The 20,214-nt window shown below is 41.4% G+C and overlaps 1 protein-coding gene across 3 annotated transcripts in view; it reads right to left on the bottom strand.

Annotated features, from left to right (window-relative positions):
* LOC127371502 (low-density lipoprotein receptor-related protein 1) overlaps positions 1 to 20,214 on the bottom strand; it is an 89,477-nt gene that overhangs the window by 50,947 nt on the left and 18,316 nt on the right. For all 3 annotated transcript variants that reach the window (XM_051414333.1, XM_051414334.1, XM_051414335.1), the window contains exons 3-6: positions 10,587 to 10,724; positions 6,922 to 7,041; positions 6,235 to 6,363; positions 5,856 to 6,119 (exon numbers count right to left, since the gene is read on the bottom strand). In XM_051414333.1, coding sequence (XP_051270293.1) covers positions 5,856 to 6,119; positions 6,235 to 6,363; positions 6,922 to 7,041; positions 10,587 to 10,724 — 651 coding nt within the window. The remainder of the gene's footprint in view (positions 1 to 5,855; positions 6,120 to 6,234; positions 6,364 to 6,921; positions 7,042 to 10,586; positions 10,725 to 20,214) is intronic.

The following is a 20,214-nucleotide window of genomic DNA, read 5'->3' as shown; positions in this document are numbered from 1 at the left end:
GTGCAGCAGCATTTCTGAGGTTTATTGGAATCAGGGGCTGTATTCCCAAAGGTGCTCTTAATTTTTAACACAGAGATCTCTGTTCAAACACTTCCAGCTGCCCCAAAACACACCGATTCACTGATTAAGCAATGGATAAACAAAGGGGGGAGAAAAGAGGAGATTGTGCAATATTTGAAGAGTTTAATGAAAGCCTTGAAGAAAAATGTCCACCGCCTGCTCACCATTTTCCTCCACTTCTGCTTAACAGAAATGGCTCCAGCGAAGCCAGAGACTTTTTCTATCTCCTCCCATTCTCCTCCTCGCTCTCTCCTTCTCCATGCATCATCCCCTTATCCCTCCCCTTTGTTCCCTAGAGGTGGAAAAACAGTCTGGATTCATTAACTGCAGCTCTGTCTGTCTGAAAACTATGCTATAAAAAACAACACAGCATAATTGAAAAAACAGAACCGGCTGCTGTCTTCATTTTTTTTTTCTTCCCCTCGCTCTCTAAACAACTTGTTTTCTACATGTTTTCTTATTCATGTTCTGTTCCTTGTTGGTCGAAGAAAAACAACAGCCAACTGCATGTCTACATAATGTATTCGAAATGTATCACTAAGTGGAGCAACGCACCCACTGCGTGTACGCCGCTAACACAGGGGATCAATAGTGTAGTTATATCAGTAGCATTACTTTAAATGGAGCTCGTACGGGTTTCACACCTCCAAACTGTCACTTTTAAACTGTGATTGAAGTTTTAACACCAACCGCTCATATGCCCCAACCCCCACTTCCCCTCACCAACCTCCCACACTTCAAAACACTCCCTCAAGCATCTGGGGAAGGCGTCACACCAGAAACACACAGGCAGCGGGAGAAAAAAACAACCAAGAAAAAAATCCCACACTGTCCTCTAAATGCGGTTCTGTTAGGATGCAGAAGCCACACAAAGCTAGAGGGGAAAGAAAATGGATAATTTGTTGAATTAAGACTGAAGACTAAAATGTATTTCATGGGTTCAGAGTGAATGTGTGTGAGTAAAAAGGGAGCGAGAGAGAGAGAGAGAGAGAGAGAGAGGGGGGGGGTTAAAGCTGAATAAAGTGTTGAATGAATTTGAAAAAGTGCTGACTAGCTTGCCATTTAACAGCACATGACCTCTTAAGGAGATTTCAGGCCAGTGTCTGTGCTAAGCGGCACACTGCAGCTCACTGTGCAGCAGTGGGAGTACTGTAGCTCTTACAGTACAAGCTGGGAAGGGAGGCTTAGTGACAGCTCTGGGATGAGCCCCCCTGTGAATAGTGTGTGGAGCATCAGCATCTACTACTGAATGTAAATGTATCTCAGTTTCATTTCTAGGTTTCTCACTGGAAGAGCGCTCGTATGTTAGAAACAACTGATTTTCAGCCCGACTATATGTATTCAAAGGCTTTTTCCAGCTACAATAATGCACTCCTAACTGCACTATATAATGAATGATGTCTGACAAGCACATCTCATCTCATCATAGAAAATAATGAGATGATGTCTGCAAATGTAAATTAGATGCTATCTCTCAAAATTTAAGATTTTAAAACAATGTTTGCATTGCATTTGCACTGTAAATGGTATTTTTATCATAAGATTTTAATCCAGAATTTAGCCATGCTAGCAGCCTCGTGGATGAGAATGCTCTCTCAGTTCACCACTTTGGTCCCAACTGAAACATCTTGACAAGTATTGGATAGATTACCATGAAGTCTGTACTTACATTGCTGGTTCTCAGGAGATACATCCTGACTTTGGTGATCTGCGAAATTTTCTAGCACCACCATGAGGTCAGTTTTAGTCAAATCCACTATTATTATTATTATTATTATTATTATTATTATTGTTGTTGTTATTATTATTATTATTATTATTATTATTATTATTATTATTATAACTATCGGATGGATTGAAATGTGGTACAGACGTTCTCGTCTCCCTCAGGATGAGTGTAACAACTCTGGTGATCCCTTAACTTTTTATCTAGCGGCAACATCTTTTTAATTTCAACAAATTAATTTATTTGTACAGAGTCACTTTTTCCTATTGCTGAAATGAATATTGCACAGATTGGAGTGGATGCTCAAATGAATTAAATCTAAGCTCTAGCACAGTGTTTCATATATATATATATATATATATAAAATTAAACTGTTTAATTCAAATAAAGACACATCTGGACAACTCATCTGTGGCATACTGAGGTCATGAGTCTCTCCAACCACACACGCATCACTTTCTCTATTATGTTCACCCTGCCATTGCTTGCTGCTGGCTTCTTCCATGTTGACTGTAAGCATAAACCTGCTACTCCTATTCTGTCACATTCACACGCCAGCAGCCTGTCCAGAAGACCAACTCTGCTGTCTAGGCAGTCGCTCCAGATTATGGACTCGAACAGATGAGAAAGATCTGCCCTTTCGTATTGTACATTTCTTGTGCTGACACTAAGCATTCTGTCCGGATTCCTCTGGGTGGCCAGAGGATGCAGCCCTTTAGATATTCCAGACATCGTTTGTCTAAGTCATTTTAATTATAAAGGTATACTTTTCCACATGTTTTCTGTCATATCCAGCACCTGGCATATGGTTGCTTTGTGAAAAACAGTTACACAACAACCAAGACTTTCTCTGTCAATTTGATTTGTCTCATTAACAATCAAAATACCTGGCACCTGGCAACAAATGGCAAATAAGCAGTCTTCTCATCTCACTCATGCAAACACATAAAAATAGTAATATTGTCACTTGGATACAGTTAAGTGCCCTTCAGTTGTTTCTTATTTCACAGTAAAACAGCTTTATTCCTTCACTATCAGTCATGCACATCCTGTCCACGCTCCTCAAATTCAACAAGTTCGCCATTTTGTCTATGTGCGCGCACACATGTCCATCAGGATGTCTCTGCACACCACGAGTGCTGCAATGTGTGTGGGTGTGTGTATGTGTGTGTGGGGGGGTGGAGGGGCAGCCGTGGAGAACCCAGCTGAAGCTGCTGGAATTTCCTGCAAATTCTTCTGGTCCTTAAATTGTCGGGTCCAACGTGTGCTGAGATTCTGGTGAACGCTGCATGATGACAGCAACAAAGATAAACCTTGTTCTTTTAATTACTCTGATCATAATTATTAGGCACAAATACATGTTTTTTTCTAATAGGAAATCACGACGTGGCACTCTTAAGTAATTTGTGTTATGATGTCTTTCCTGCATGAGCCTCAAATCAATCAGTGATGTATTGTATAATGCAAAACAGACAGAGAGGTGCATCAAGCTTGATCCTTATCTATTAATGTGAAGGACACTAAAATACCTCATGCATAATTTTCATTGCCCAGAGCTTGTCTGATATCATATGGTTTGAAATGAACATATTTCCAAATGACAGCTACACCACATTGTGCTTGCATGCGGAGGACAGAGCTGTCAGACTGTCATCATTTGGTCTTTTCATTTTCTATGATGGTCTGCACTGAGAAAGTCATTTCTGTCAAGTTAATGCGTTCTCTAGTCACATGGAAAAGGGATGTGAACGGAGACAAGCCGCTGCACACTGAGTGGATGTGATCGGTCACAATGCTTGCATGCAAGTAAAACAAAACCAGAGAAAGAGGAATGAGAGAAATAAATCAGAGCTATATGATTCCATACAATTACAGTATTTATGCATTATACCCAAAGTCATGTATACAGATCAGATGTGGAGTTAATTGCGGTGAGAACCAGGGAAGGACAGTGCAGAGAATATACATATATATTATATGAATTACTAGGTGAGTGAGAAATGCAATGTTTTTAATTAATGTTTGCAGTATGACAGTGCAGATAGTTACAATCCATCTATCAACTGACTTCCTAACAGTATAATGACACATTCCTGTTGGCTTTGTGTGGATAAACGTGCTGCTCCTGTGGCTGCTTTCTCTCTGATTCACAGTAAAGACAAGCTGCACAAAAGCCAGGCCATAACACAGCCAGGAACTTGGAAGAGGTGATAAAGGGAGGGAGGGGGAAAGGGATGAGGGTGTGGAGGCTTTTGACCTGCACGTTGTCTACACTCAGGAGCATGCACATACACACACCTACATTTAATCACGTTCCTTAGATCTCCACGGTCTGTCCTTCAGTTTCATTTCTGAGTGTTTTCTAAAACGAAACTTAAGCCATGGAAAAACACAGCTGCTTTTAATGTGCTGCCACAATATCTCTGACTCACAGGACGTGCACAGGCACAGAGGAGCTAAGGACACGTTTTATACTATTCCACAGGTATTGATGCTCAGTTCACTCTTTAGACAGCCAAATTGCCATCTGCAAAGGATGCAAACCAGACAAAAATAATAATTTAAAGTGAAGATCAGACGAGGCCTTTTGCCAAAGGTTTTACTGTACTTATCTGATAGGGACCTTGGAAGGCTAAAAGCAGGGGTGATTCTGATTCTTTAAGCCCAGTTCAGATCAAAGATTCACAACGAGACAAGTTGAAACTTGCAACTACTTGCAACGCGCCGGTCTGCAACATTCTGAAACCCCGCCGGTTCACACCAATGCAACTAGACGAGACTGAGTATCATTTTCATATCGACTCTCTTCTGTTCGAACTGCAGGCTGTTCAGGCATTTTTGTAACTGGATATCATTTGTAGCATCCTGAAATATGAAACGAGGATAATGATAGTGAGTTACTTGCTACAGTTGCTGATGAAATAATAAAAACTGTCAATAAAATGAGAAGGTTGAGAATTTAGAGCCGTCCACGGGTACATTTTAAGGTCTGTGTCAGCTTTACCGATGACATGATCCTTTCTTACGCCCATCCAAAACTCACTTCAACCAGCTGACTTTGCAACGATATAACTGGCTGTTGAAACCTCTGACGTGCCTTACATTCTAAAACCAGCCACTGCAGATTTGACAAACTGAGTTGTACGCAACGCCATCAGCCAGCTTGAGTAGAGCTGAGACCATCAGTTCACACCACTGCAACATTTCCCTGCAACGTTCTAAAACTGTTTGTCTCATTGTGAATCTTTGGTCTTAACTGGGCTTTAGACGAATCTGATCTGATTTCAGTTGCATTCATTTCCAGATAGCAACAGGACTGAAAGCAGAGCTGAAAAGATTTGATTTAATGTGCTGTTACTGTATCTCTACCAGGCTAAGCTGAGCTTATTTAATAGTTTCAGTGTCCACCTGCTGCAGGAGCCGTGTGCAAAATGGGTATCTGCTACGCCACTTTTTAATGTATTTTCTTCTTGCATTGTTCTGTACTGTACTGAATGCATCACTTCTATGCTTCATTTTAGCCAGGATCCAAATGGGCAAATACACATCACATTGGGACAAGGCTCACTGTGGAGCAGCTCTGTGTTTTTTGCTGTGTGGAATAACTACAATAGCAAACCCCTCAGACCAGACCTAGAAAATTTGGGTTGAAAAAATCATGAGATGTTTGACAGATCGCTGTGTGGCAGTGTGCAGTGTTTCCCTCCTGACTTTCTTCTGTCACAGGTCTTACCACTTGAGCTATTGAAATTTGCAGAGAAAATCCACCTTATACGTGGCCTGCAGGAACAAAATATCCTAAAAAATCACACACACACACACACACACACACACACACACACACACACACACACATACAATAATACACATACTTGTTGCAGTGTGAGGCAACTTTTTCTGCTGTTGTATTATGTATTATGTGTTGAGAACTGGGTTGTACGATTCTGCTGTGTAGCTGCTGTGTGCTGCCTGTGCAGATGTCTGTACTGTTGTCTTCTAAACACAGTAGAACACTGCACTGTGGTTTAAATGTACCAAGGTGAAGTTAGTACTGCTGTGGTGTACTCACGGTGCAGACTGAGGGAGATATTGATGACTCTCTCCTCCGTGAAGCTCTTCAGATTGGGGATCTTGGCACATTTGAGGTGTGTGGATGAGGGGGAGTCTCCCACGTGGATCCAGCAAACGGTCTCCTCTGCGTAGAGGAAGTCCATGGCTGTGGTCTGTTTGGTGCTGGTGGACAGCAGGCTGTGGACTGTGTTGCCGCTCAGGGAGGTGGCTTGGATGTTCTGGGAGTTGGCGATCAACAGGACAGGCAGACGGTCTACTGGCACTGGGACGTAACATGGACATAACTAACGGTGAACAGGAGGAACATGAACAGAACATCCCCACAGTTTAGTCATACTGGTTTGCATTCAGTCCTGCTGCTGTCTGCAGGTACTTACCATTCTTGGCCTTGCACGAGCGGTTGTCTGGCTGGGACAAGTAGCCCTCCACACAGGAGCAGGTGTAGCCGCCTTCAGTGTTGGTACAGGACTGACTGCAGGTCCCGTACACACTGCACTCATCAAAATCTGAAGCACAGAAACCACAGTTGGTTTTATTGCTCAGGTGTAACTAATAACTATAGGTTTTTAACAATTCTGTGTTTCCTGTTCTTTCTTTTTTTTTTTGCCAGCCAAACATCGTGCAAACCTTTATACCAGTGAGGTTTACAAGTGTTGCTCATCAATCCCAATCAAGGTTTCTAAACAGCGTTTCATGGGAAATGCTCCACACTCCCAGACCCGCTGAGCTACCCAATGTGTGGTCTGCACTTGGGTTTCTCTAAAAGCTGAGTAAACACTGGTGCAGCTGAAAGAACTTCAGCACTGATGTGGAATTACCGGACAGGTAAGCACATGAGCCACGTAAGCGTATTGATGCAACATAGCAAACAAAATATTATGGATATTCAGCAGTACTCTCAACCTGTCATATGCACATATGCGTGCTGTTGGCCTCTTCATGCAGGAATATAACAGGAATATATAACAAAAATCGATTCTTTTTCCAGGCTTATTGATTAAATACTCACACATACTTAACCGCAGGTATCAAGTAGGGCCAGACGGCTGTTTAGAGGAACTCACCTTTGCATGTCTTTCCATCTGGGCTGATCTCAAAACCACTCTTACAGTAACAAGCAGTCCCTGCTGGAGTCACCGCACAGTTTTCCTGACATCCCGTGAGCGAGCAGTTGGACATAAACTCTGGGGGGGAAATGACAGGAATGAGTTTTTGTAATGTGTGCAGGTATGCGACAGACGTTATATAAACGGTTTAAGGTGTTGACTCATGTTTCTTTCCTGTTACTGACATTGTTATTGGGCTGAAAACACCAGCATCAGTGTTTCAAATAGACGGTGGATTTGTGCATTATTATGTAATGATCCATTCAACATACCACTACAAACCCGCAGATTATACTCTGATCACTTATTTCATTCATCCTGCCAGGTGCTTTCTAGCAGGAGACATGGTGAGAGGCATGCCTGTAGGTAACAGGAGCAGGTGCTGCTGCTACAGCTGTCATTGTATACTTTCTGGGGAATAATTACACCTCATCAGGGTGATGAAGTGCATAAATACTTGATGCGCGTGGCTTAATTGTTGAACTATACTCTCTGAGGCCTCCTCTTGACAGTGAGGCACATATAAATAATAAGTGGTCAGCTTACTTAACCATCAGCTCAGCATCAGTATTAGAGCTTGCAAGAGACGTGATCTACACTAAGTGTTGTTGAGCAGTTCAGAAACTGACAGCCTCTCACAAACAGTGCCTGGATCTGTCCCTGAAAACAAAAAAACACATCTATTCAACCAGAATGCGTCACCGATGAGAGTGATGAATTCAGAAATGGAAAACCCACTCAAGTCAACAAGTGGATCATAAGTGAACAAAAGCTCAGTACAAAAGCAGCACAGACACAGAATGAGAAGATCAAGCTTTGGGGGATTTTAGTACATAATGTAGAGTGATTTTATTGTTATTTTCCACTTTTGCTGTATTTTTTCAAAGATGAATTGTTATTTCTCTGTTTACCTCTCTGTTTAAATGTTTGTTTTGGTCACAGCTGAGCAGCATTAATGTGATCTATTGCTACTATTAGAGCTTATCAAGCTGTGCCTCACCATGAATCTGAGTTCACTGGTTCTGAATGTGGTTCCACCGTCGACAGTTCTGGATATATACAGGAGTTCTCCAGAACAACTCTTTATCATCACACCCATTAATAACATTATTGTTGGCAGGATATACTGCTGCTACTGTACAAACTAACAAAATATGTGATATGGACACAGAGGTGCAAGTACATATAATCAACCTCAAATCCATGTTGTGGATTAAGATGTTAATATGACTTTAATGCTCATTAATAGACATTTTTTTTTGTTCCTCATGGTCCAAACTTCAGGTAACCCTTGTATTGGATTCTGAATTAGTCACATCAAAATGTGATATTCACATTCACTGGTAACGACAAATCCAATTCTTTCGAGCTTTGAAGTAACGTCAATGTGGATTGCTCCTTAAAGTAAAACAAATATTAGATAGGAAGTCTGTAAATGGAAGGCCAGAGACAAAATCAACAAATACATCTACCATGCACACACAATCAATACCTCCCTGCTAACCTCCGCTATCTCCAAGGCTACACACACATCAAATATAGAAGGGCACAAATACCGCACGCTACAATCACACCTTCCAGTCAGCTGACGACGCATAATGGAATTTCAGCAGAGTTTTCAACCGTGCGCTGCATATCCTGTGAGATATAAATGAGGACCCAGTGAGTCACAGTCAAACAGACACAGTCATGTCAAACCAGGCTGAGATCTATCAGTCACAAGTGATTCACTTTGCCCAGAAACACTAGCAGACAATTCACACTAACACAACATCTCCGGGGAGAGAGGATCAAGACTCTCACCACATTCAGGTTAAAAGAAACCAAAGCCCTACAGATGTGCTGCCATACTGTGCTGCCCATACTGTATTTCTGCAGTACTGGCCAAATGAATTCCTTAAATCAATAATAAAGTCAAACTTGAACCTGAACAACTATAACTGCTGAGTGAGAAAAAAGTAAACCACGCAAATCAGCAGCTTTCTCTCAAGTTTGTGCATTTGTAGCTCTTACCACAGTACTTTTAAGTGATCTGTTCTGTATGAGAATAAACACACATGATGAATGACTCCATATAACCAGCACCCTGCTGGCAATCCCCATACAATGCATTGAATAATATAAACAAGTACACAAGTCTCCCTGCTGTACTCCAGAGGCTGGCTGGGACGACCACAGTTCAAATTACAGACATGCCCGGAATTTTCCAAAACAAGCCTGGGCACCGAATGACTGAGATGTGTTTAGAAAACCAACATGGGCAACAATGTAAACAACCTACCGTGACACATACAGTACAGCAAAATAATCCTTTTGGAGCACATAAAATGCTCTGTTTTGGTTCAGAATTAAAACTACTCATGTCAGTCAGATGACGCCTGACTGGGACACTAAAAGATATATTACAGACACACGCATATATATATATATATATATACACTCATAAAGTTGGTGCGTCCCCACAGGTGGACTTTCACTCTCAACTCCAACTCCAGCCAGCCTGAAAGTGCATGAAATTTTTATGTTCATTCCCATGCCTCTCTCTAATGTTTCTTTAATAAATATTTAATCCCAGCTCATTTTATATCTGAAGGCGTAGTGGGGAGATGAAAAAAAAAAATCTAGAAAGGACAGGTGCCCACACTGTGTCGATCAAATTTTCAGAGAATCGGGACAGAATAATAATTAAATCTTTTGTTAAGGTTCAGTAAGATTCTTAGTTGTTGCATTTTGTACGGGTTGGAGATGCGAAAGGCAGTTTTGGCATGTATCAAGCAAAATGGAAATCTATCAGGAATACAGTAGAAATAGTGTAGTGTAGTAGAGTATATATTAATGATGCAGAAGTAATTATGGCTGCTGGGTAGTTTAATATTTATATGATCTGTGTTAGGATTTAGACCAAATTTGAGATACAATGTAGCTTAGTATTTCATTGTCTATCATCAGGTTTTTCCCTCTGCAACACTTTTGACATGACATGCAATAGAGGAAGTCCTCGGCTCTGTTTAAGTTCCGTTCCAGCCTTTCTGCCATAATTCATCTATCTAAGGAAGATATATCGGTCTTTTGCACAATCAAGTTCTATTTTCTCTCCATGAGGTTAACTAGATCAGCACATTCTTTTAAAGAGCACTTTATTCTTCAGCATCATCAAAAAATTGCTTCCTGGTTTCTGGTTTCAGCAGCATGACTGAATGACATGAACACATGAACTTCCCAAATTAATGCGGTAACGAATGAATTAGCGGCTGTCTTGCTCCACATATTTGTAGGTACAGGATGTCGGATGCGTCTCCACATAGAACACGGAACTGCGGCTTGATGATAACACATACAGCATGTTTTAACACAGCCAAATCCAATATTTTCACACTGAAAATCAATCCGTGACTGTGACTTCACTGATGCTTCACAGTGTTAAGAATTCAGGGTTGAGAACTGTACGATAAGTAAGCGACAAATATAACAACAAAACCCAGTCAGACTCCCTACTCCCATTTCTCTCACAGAGACAAAATGTACTAGCACAGGAATCGTATTGTTAACCCACACGCATTCATATTGCATATCGCAAAAGTGCATGTGTCCTTGTATGTTGACAATGTGTGTGACAGTGATACCTCTGCAGTGTGGTCCCTCATCCCAGCCGTCAGTACAGTCTGGAGCTCCGTTGCACAGTTTGCTCATGTGGATGCAGAGTTCTGTTCCTCCACACTGGTACTCATTGGGAGGGCACCGTGATATGCTGCTGTATGGACCTGAGGAAGATAAACACCAACAAGGTCAACATAAGAGAATGGTATTTCTAGAGAGTGTTTTCTGCAGCCATTTTGTTGGATAATCTTTTGTGTAAATTAATAAATGTCTGTTTTGCTATTCTGTATCTTTTAAAATTCCACCTCCACTGAGTTCATGAACAATAATTTTCTTCTAAATAAATGTGGTCACTTTTTCACAAGAAACAGCTTTAGTTCTACTTCTGTAAATTGTTTCCCATTAATTGATAATGTAATAATTTATTAACTTTACACATGCTGTTTAGACATGACTGAGACGATCACTCCTGAAAATGGCTAGGTACATATATTTAACTAAATGAAACAGAAAGACCATAGACATCTTATAATATTGTGGATAAAATTATAATGAAACCATTAATATAACCAAAATCTTTCTCAGTTCCATTATTAATTTTCATCTGATGTATATTGAACGTGTACTAGATTAAAGTTGTATATCAAAGTAAGATGAAAAGATGAAAACTCAACATATTACTTTGTTGGATTTTAGAGAGGTCTGTGCACGACTCAACTAAAGTCACTAAAACTGTTCTTTCTGCTTGGGTTTCCAATAACAACCATTCTCAGCAGGCAGAAACACAAGTGCAATGTGTCATTCCAAAATGGATACCACAATTGCAGTATACCAGCTTATCTATGAACACAGCTCCAGCTCTGCCTCTCCACACACCCTGCTGCAAGAGGGTTTGCTTGGAGCCGTGAGGGCACATACACTACGTTATTGTGTAGCTATGATTTCCTAAGATTGATCTTGCCTTGGAATCTTTGTCATATGCTTTCTCTCTTTGTCTCTTCCATCCATTTTGCCTTGACTATAAACTGTTCAGTAAAGTAGAAATGCTTTAGAATCAATCTTTATAAAACATTGCCCTTTCATTCTGCCAGTGGGTGACAGACTTTCTGACAGACAGCGGGCAGTCTATGTGGCTGACAACATATTTGTCAGACTGGAGTAACACAGAAATGTTTCTCTATCGTCTCCCCCAGTGAGTGCACATCGAGCTTTCTGTATTCGTTTTTTCATATTTGATGGGTATCATCATAAAGCATTATACGCCCAGATCCAGAAGTAACCTGATGTAACCAGCAAACAATCTGGCTAAGAATACAAATAGGTGAGATGAAGACTGGCCTCCAAAGATTACTCATGCACAACCTTATTTAAAATCAATGGCAAACAAAGATGCTCAAGGTCTTAAACCATTCCTGATCAACAGAGGAACAAACTCTCCTGTTCTAAGCACATCAGGGAAATACACAACAGACAGGCAAAGGGCTGATACCTTGTGGTTGGTTGGTTGGTCGTCATGGTGTTAGTTGAAAAGGAGAAAAGCGTTTCTGAATCGTGTTGTGCTTTATACTGCGTGTATTGCTGCTGTATGTAAATGTACGTAGTAGACATCTCCTGAAGGTAAAGATATAGCTATGTGTAAAAAATAAATGGCCAAACAGCAGGAGATCATTTTCTTGGCAACGGCATGAAACTTTGATTAGCAACCTGCAGCCCGCAGGTAGAGTGCATTGTGGTTGATTTAGTTAACCTAAAAAAACTAATCCCCAACAACTAACCACTTCACAATTGAATACTTTTGGATTGCAATTTTTTAAATCTTTGGATAAACCATTGCTTATTCTATAAGCATCACATTCAGGTTCTTCACAGTCCAGACACACATTTAATGAGTAAGACAATTGCTTAAACCTTCACTTAGTAAATAAATCAGAATCTGTCTGACTCGGCAGAGAGATTGATCAATCACACACTTGCACTTTGCGGAAAATAGAGCTGTAATGTAATTTTGGGAAAAAAAAGAGAACTTTGAATTTTTACATATTGGGAAACCATATTTATGTAAGGTCCTCTTCCTGTACCACCCCTGTCAGCATGTGTCAAACTAGTCATAACAAATTCAGACAAATTCATGTCAATGTATCAGACAAAACGCCTCATTCTAAAATGATTTGTTCAAAAATACATGTTTATTCCCCTCTTTTACAGTCGTTTTGTTCCTTTACTTTGTTTCCCAATACTTCTGCCTTCCCCTTCTCATCTGTCATGGATTTACATTCATCTTTTCTTCTTGCCAACTTAGCAGGCAGAACCACAAGGCAGAGATTCAAAGAACCACTGTGGCAGCAAATGATGGCCAGTAGAGAAAACTAGCAGGAATTACAAACACACCATTACCCTAACTGGGCCTAGCCAAATGACTACCTTCGCTATATCTACACTGTACACACATCCATCTAAAAACACTGACAATGAGCACACCAGTGTAGCGGCATGCAGGCCTGGTATTTGCTAAGAGAGGACTTTGAGATTCCTGGGAAAGAAAACATATTCATCTTGGGTGAATATGAGTTTGGCCAAAACTACTCCCTCCAAGACACTGCAGTAAATCTTTACAGCCTAAACTGGATATAGAAGTGGATGCACTCCTAAAACCATCGGACAAGCAGCAGGAGCTTTTCTCCTTAATGACCTTATTACTGAACTCTTTTTCTTGGATGACATTTCCCTCCTTGTGATTCTGGCCAGTCTTTTAACCACAAACCTCCAACTCTGTGTTGGCCACAACTCCGTCCTGTATCTCCAACCTGCTGCCACCACTGTCCAAGTCTACAGTATTAGCTGTGACAGGACAGATGAACAATATACCCATCAGAAGCAGTGACTGGATTTTGTCACTATAATTGTAACAAAAAACAATAATTAACAATGATAACTGTGTACAGTAGCTGTTTTGACAACATTTATGTGTTTAAAAAGGTATTACGCATAATATATATATAGTAGTCATGTGAAACCATATGCGTAGAGAAGAATGCAGAAGTAAGAACAATAATTTCTGGTTTTATGCGAGGTTACATGCTGTAACTATTTCTTGGCAACAGTTGCCTGGCAACTTAGCAATGACAGCAAGGCTTGAGGAAGTACCTGCAGTCGGCCAGTGGTCTAAATGGCAAATGGAAAGAAACAACATAAAGCATGTTAATTAGTGAGATTTTGAAGTGTTGGTCGGCACATTTCTGAACCTTGGTGAGAGTCAGGCTAGCTGTTTCCCCTCTGGCAAAGCTAAGCTTATTACCTGCTCTCTCTACTTTCATATTTAGCAAATAGAAATAATGATATGATTCATAACAGTAGATCATTTGTCTACTTATTGTCTGTTCTTAACTTCCTTCCTTTCTTTCTTTTTTCTTTTTGAATGCATGAACTTTATTTGAAACCCCTACAGGGTTCATCTGTGGAAAGTCACACTGCTGGCTGTGCTTCCTCCTCCTCCTCCTCCTCTTCCTTTGCACACTCTCTCTGTCTTTATCTCCTCCCATCATTTTTCCTCCAACATCTGTTGACCCATTTACAATAAGTGTATAAGTGAGAGGGCAACATGTGGAAAATGGCCGCAGTAAGAAACAGAGCAGGAGAAAGTGAGAGAGGCAGAGAGTAGACAGAGAAGACCAAGTGGAACACCTCATCCACAGGAAGTGGACAGAGCCCCACAAGGCTTCATTCTTGTGCGAGCTGGCAGCAGCCAGTGGGGCTGCAGTGGAAAAGGCATTGCTAATTTGAATTAAACAGGGTCTTTTATTCAACATTCCTCTACTGTGAGTGAGCCAGGTTAGAAGGCCCAAAGTTTTTTTTTCTCTTTGAGAAGTTTATATTTGCTCTATTTCTCTACCCAGCTCGTTGAATAGTTCGGTGAAAGATCCACAAACGCTGGCTGGTACAGCTTCAACTATTCTCAACAACTGTTCTGTAGCTCAATTAGGGCACCCAAGGAAAAGGAAAGTTCTCCTGGTGTGTCCATCAAGGACCCATACAGGCTATCCTTGTAACAGTGCCAGTGGGTGAAAACTGAGGCTGGTGATTTGACTATTCTTTTCCTATGGAGAACTTAAGATCCTTCCAAGCCTTCACTTCTCTGCTTCAGACGTCATAGAGACGTCAGCAGATACCAGGACAGATTTCACTTCTTCCATAAGTTTGTCTGACTCAACACAAATGTCAGAAGATGTACAAACAGATAAACAGATCACAATTGCAGTGCAAGCATGTTTTTTTTTAGGCAAAAACCTATACAGAAGCAATATTATCACCTGATGGATACTTTACTGCAGACGACAGAGTCACCATTAGAGCCAAAGAAAGCTTTTATTCTCTAAGCATCAATCAAAACAAGATTGTGGCATGCTGGATTTCAGACACCTCGTATGTGTGGAGTCTTTAAGCTGCTACACACAGAGGTAGATCACATGTACTTTTCCAGAGGGGATGGTGAGGGAGGGGAGGTGGGGGGTGACAAGAGAACTAAGGCCATTGTTTGGATCACACAAATCGGCTGTGGCCTCCTACAAAGCAGGCTGAGCCGCGGTGTTGTAAGCAGCGTCACGTGCGAAGCCTGATCTGAACTGTGGCACGGCCACCTGGAGGGAGAGCTGGGGAAAGGGTGAGGGCCACGGGGGGCACACTGATGAAAGGGGGACTGGCACTTTCTAATTATGTGCTGTTTTGGGTGTAATGTTTTAAGACACATTCTCCTTTTCGGTAAGGCCTTTCATACTTTCATAACTTGTGAGTTCTTTTCTTTCACAAGCAGCGTTTTTCCAGAATGATTCATCTTGGAAACTGTCTCTGTGATCTGTGTTTCCTCTCCAGTAGTAGAAAGAGGCCCAGCTGACTGAGAAGGAGTCAAGATCAGGGTCTGGATCGGCCTGTCCCTGAGCCCAAAGCTTGTTAGGCTGTGGGGATTTTCCATTCACTAGTTCATGCTTCCCCTCCATATGCTGGCCAACACAAAGCTCATTCAACCAATAACAAACACACAAACAAATAACAAATCGGTGCCAGTGCTAGAGCAACACATAAAAGGGACTTTATGTGGGCCAGAATGAGGCCAACTGCGTAGAGCAATGAGGGTACCGACAGCATTGAGTTTATTTTAAACACTACACACCTTCAAACATATGAAACAATGTCAGAAATACATATCTAAACTATCACATCACATTCAACTCACATGCATTAGATAATTACAAATAATCCTGCGTTCACAGACATCAACTATCCAGATATAGATGAATAATTTAATATGTTTGCCCATAAATACACCTCATGAATAAATAGCATTGCACCACTTTACTGCCAGCCGGTCTTAATGACATACTAATACTGGGTTTCTCTGACCACTGATGACCATGTCCCCACAAACCGGCTGGCCCTCTCTGTGATGCTCTTGGCCCACATGACACATTCTTGGACGGAGAAACCAAATCTTGACCAAGCAGCCCCAAGGCACAACTTGACCTTCCCCTTCTGCATGCTTTGCCCTGCCAAAGAAACAAAACTAGGACACAGCACCAAAAACAAGATGGGACAACAACGGAGCTTCATTTAGGCTTCGGAGAAGACCCAGCAGCTGACAAGGGAGTTTGTATTTTGATGTTGCTGCTCACCGCGGTCTCAAACAGGCAGCAGAAGAGGAGGCACAGCAACAGCTAGTTTACAATGTCTGCACCTCACCTCTGTTTATGTCTGACAGTTATCCTATAAACACTCTGCAGGTGAAAACACAACACAATTAACCTGCCACTCCAACTTTACCTGTAGGTGTCTCACAAATAGTGAGAGTGTGTTTATTTTCAGCTACCTGAATTTCCTTTGTCTGGGCAATCAGGTCTGAGTTTGACAGTGTTTTTAATGCAAATTTACAACATACTGTAGTTTATAACCATCTCTGGCTTTAACCCGGGTGGCAGACTGTGTGCCCACTCTGCACTTGATGCTGGGATCTCTGAATCCCTGCTCACCACTTTTCTTCCAAGATATCAGCACCAGATTTTCATTCCTTCCTGGGGGGCTTCTGGGGTTTCTGGCAGGCCGACAAGCAAAGCAGGAAGGCTAAATCCAGCTCTCAAAAGCACAACAAACTGAGCGTTCTCCAAATACAGCAGCACCACTGCTCCCCTGGGCAGAGAAACCACTAAGCAAACAGTTCTATCAGCAAAGTAAATTGCAAGATTCATACAGGACAACACCACCAGATACCCAAACCAAATAAATAGACTGGGCCTATATCGGTATTGGTTATGAAAGAGGAAAAGTAAATGAATACACACAAAGGAAATCAATGGTAAAAATCCATCATGAGGTTATGTCATTCACCTACTCCCTTAAGCTTTAGCATAAAAAGACAGATAATGGAAGATCTAATATCACACCTCTCACACACAGTTGCATACAAGTTCTCATGCAAACAGACACACTCTATACCCTTTTCTCTCACAAACACACACAGATGAAAGAAGAAAAGTAGACCTATTGCCTACTGAATGAGGTTCTTTCATAGCGACTCTATTTCTGAGATTGAACAGACTCATTATTTGATTCTTTCGCCTCTTATTTCCTCACAATGGACTGAGGATTAACTTAAAACTATTAGTATTGTGCGTGTTTTTTTTTCTAAAGAGCAGAGATGGCGCCATGCTGCTTCCCCAGAATGACTTACTTAGTTTTGGCTTCGAGTTCTCACCCAGAAAGCAAGACACTAACTTTAATCATCACAAATGAAGCACCAAGCCCCTCTCCAGACAGTCATTTTCATTTGTTACATAGTTGTCTGTCCTTTGAATTAGTTTCCTAATGCTCTAATTATCGCATAGAAGAACAGCTATGCAAATGACAGGAAAGGCCCAAGGGGGTCGGAGAGGAGGATGAGAGTAATCGTCATCGTAAGAGCCAAGAAGGAGGAGACCGAAGTTAAACAACCACTGCAGAAGACAAGCTGTGTGTTCAATAATGCACTCTTGCATACAGGATGTAGTCATTTATTACTGCAACTAATCAGACACAAGGTGGTTGTACAGAGAGAAAGACCAGCCGCGAGGCATGGCCAGGTGTTCGGCATCTGTGTTGATACATTCAAGATGCAGGGTGGGCGGCTCAATTACCCAAATGATCATATTATCGTTGTTCCTGTCCTGCCGCATCATAAACGCCACTCTGTTTCTCTCCTTGTCCCCCGAATGTTCCTAGTCCCCCCCACCCCACCCCATGAGGGTGCCTGGCCTGCCCCAACCCCTTCTGGGAAGAGCCCTGCTGAGATTACATAATGGTCTTTTTAAAATGTAAATCCCTGACACGCTTTTCTTGGCTCAACACAGGCCGGGCTCTCTTGTCCTGCTTCAAGGGGCCAGCTTTGCCCTCTCTACTGCCCCAGCCTCATCTAAAAATGGCCAGCTGGTGGCCTGTGGATCACATCCGGCTCACCACACCCTTAAATAGAGCACACACATACATATATTTATATATACATCTTTACTGTTACTGTTGCACAAGTTCTGTCTTTAGCAACTCGTTTTGGAACCCTTATAAATCTTTGACATGCATGAGTTTGGGACTGCTGAAAATATGGGCTCAAATGAAAGTTTGAGTGCTCCTGCAGTAGAAGTCATATGACAGACCTTATAAATATTTGAAATATGAAATTGAGGGGTGCTTTGGATTCTTCGGATGAAGTATGCGTATTTCATTTTAAACACGTGGGTACACAAATGATTCATCTTGGAACATCGCTCACCAATTGTGTCAAATCAACAATACAGTAAGCAAAAGTAAAACAATGGAAAAAATGACTATGGAACATTTTAACATCTTTCCAGTCATTGTTTAAGTTTACCGCCCACAACTTTTCTATTTCGTTTCGGTCTGAATGCTTTCGTTGGCATTGTTTCCAGCCGCAGCAGGCAGCTGTTTTTAATGAAAAACTTTTGATAAACCAACTGCACACTTTCAAAAAAAAAAAGCCTGATGTGAAGTTTGCACCTAGCTAACGTTGCTAGCTAACTAGCTCACAGTGGAGCATTTAATTTAATAATATAATTAATTAATATTTCACTCAGGACACGAGGAAGACCTAAACAGAGATGCAAAGACAATGTATATTAGTGTTACATTCATCAGTTGGCCAAATTAATTCATTTGATCTGGGTAGGGTAACAAGGTAACAATACCAACTTTATAAGGTGATAATATGTTAATGCAGGTTTAAGGTTTTTGAATTAAGTAAGTATTGCATGAAGTATTAATTACTCTACAACACAACCCTGGAATTGTTTTTAGGCGCCAGGATGTCCTATAGTGTCACTAATTAAGGTCTTGCGTAAAAATATTCACTGCCAAAAATATATGGCATTTTCATGGTATTAGGGCACATTAGCTAATGAAGTATGAGCTGATTTAAAATTCAGAGGCAAGAGCACTTTTGCCGAAAACCTTCTCCTCTGCTGCTGTGTGGTGTAATGCTTGCATAAGTATTAGTGTGTGTGTGTGTGTGTGTGTGTGTGTGTGTGTGTGTGTGTGTGTGTGTGTGAAAGAGAGAAGGTAGAGCTCACTGTGTGCACATGCTCTCACACCTGTAGCAGGTTCTTGTATGAACAAGGTGCTGCAAGGCGACAGACTCTTTCATGTTGAACAAAGGTTGTTTTTCTTGACATGTTGATGGCTATCTGGACTGGGTGGTGGCTGCTTTTAGGAGACAGTAGCGAGATCAAACGGATCACTTCCTCTTCCATATCTGAACAGTATGACGACTGGCTTTGGGTCAGCTGTCTGGTAAATGACACCATTGATCAAATATACACCAAACAATAAACCCCCTTATGTCCCATTACATCTGCTGTGCGTCTAACTTCTAGATCAAAGATTAAACCTCGCCCGATTTAATTTCTTTTCAAGGCAGTCTTTTATTTCTTTTGATAGGAGTCAGTGAGACGGACATTACATCATGCAGTATGATGTTTTCCACTCTGAAAGTGGGTGTTACAGAAGTGCTTCATCTCCTAAAAAGTTAATTGTAGCCTAGGTGGGAACTGTCTGTAAAACTGCCCTTATTACAGGCCAGGGGCAGGGGACATCATTTCAGCGTTACACACTTCCTGTGTTTCCAGGGCACACTCACTGCACATGGTAATATTTCAGGACCCCAATAAAAGTCTACAGCCTGAGGAGATGGCCGCTCTATAACGGTCTACACCCTACCTTAAGGCAAATCTTCACATTTATCTTCATTTCAATTGTTCATTGATTAGGAATGCAGTTCAAAGCTCTATATAAAAAGGTCATATGCCCAGACAACCATTTTGTTTTTGTTTTACTCTTTCAGTATCCCTTTATGCCAGTCTGACCCAGCACCCTGTGGTACAAAGAACAGCATTGTGGGGGTTACACAGCAGGGCAAAGCAGCTGCACTGGACAGTGGCTGACTTCCCTGGCAATAGCCAACACACTGACAAAGACCACTGTGAAGCCCTATCCACATGAGTGAATAAATAAACCTCTCTTATGCATCTTTTAACCAGAAGCATCTGCAAAGGCACCTTCACAAAGAGCAAATTTATCACAACAATGAAACTAAAAATGGTGGACACACAGGGATACATCTTTATG

Source organism: Dicentrarchus labrax, unplaced genomic scaffold, assembly GCF_905237075.1.
Source record: "Dicentrarchus labrax unplaced genomic scaffold, dlabrax2021, whole genome shotgun sequence".
Taxonomy (NCBI): Eukaryota; Metazoa; Chordata; class Actinopteri; family Moronidae; genus Dicentrarchus; species Dicentrarchus labrax.
The sequence above is the reverse complement of the archived record's forward strand: the minus strand, read 5'-3'. Positions and strand labels throughout refer to the sequence as shown.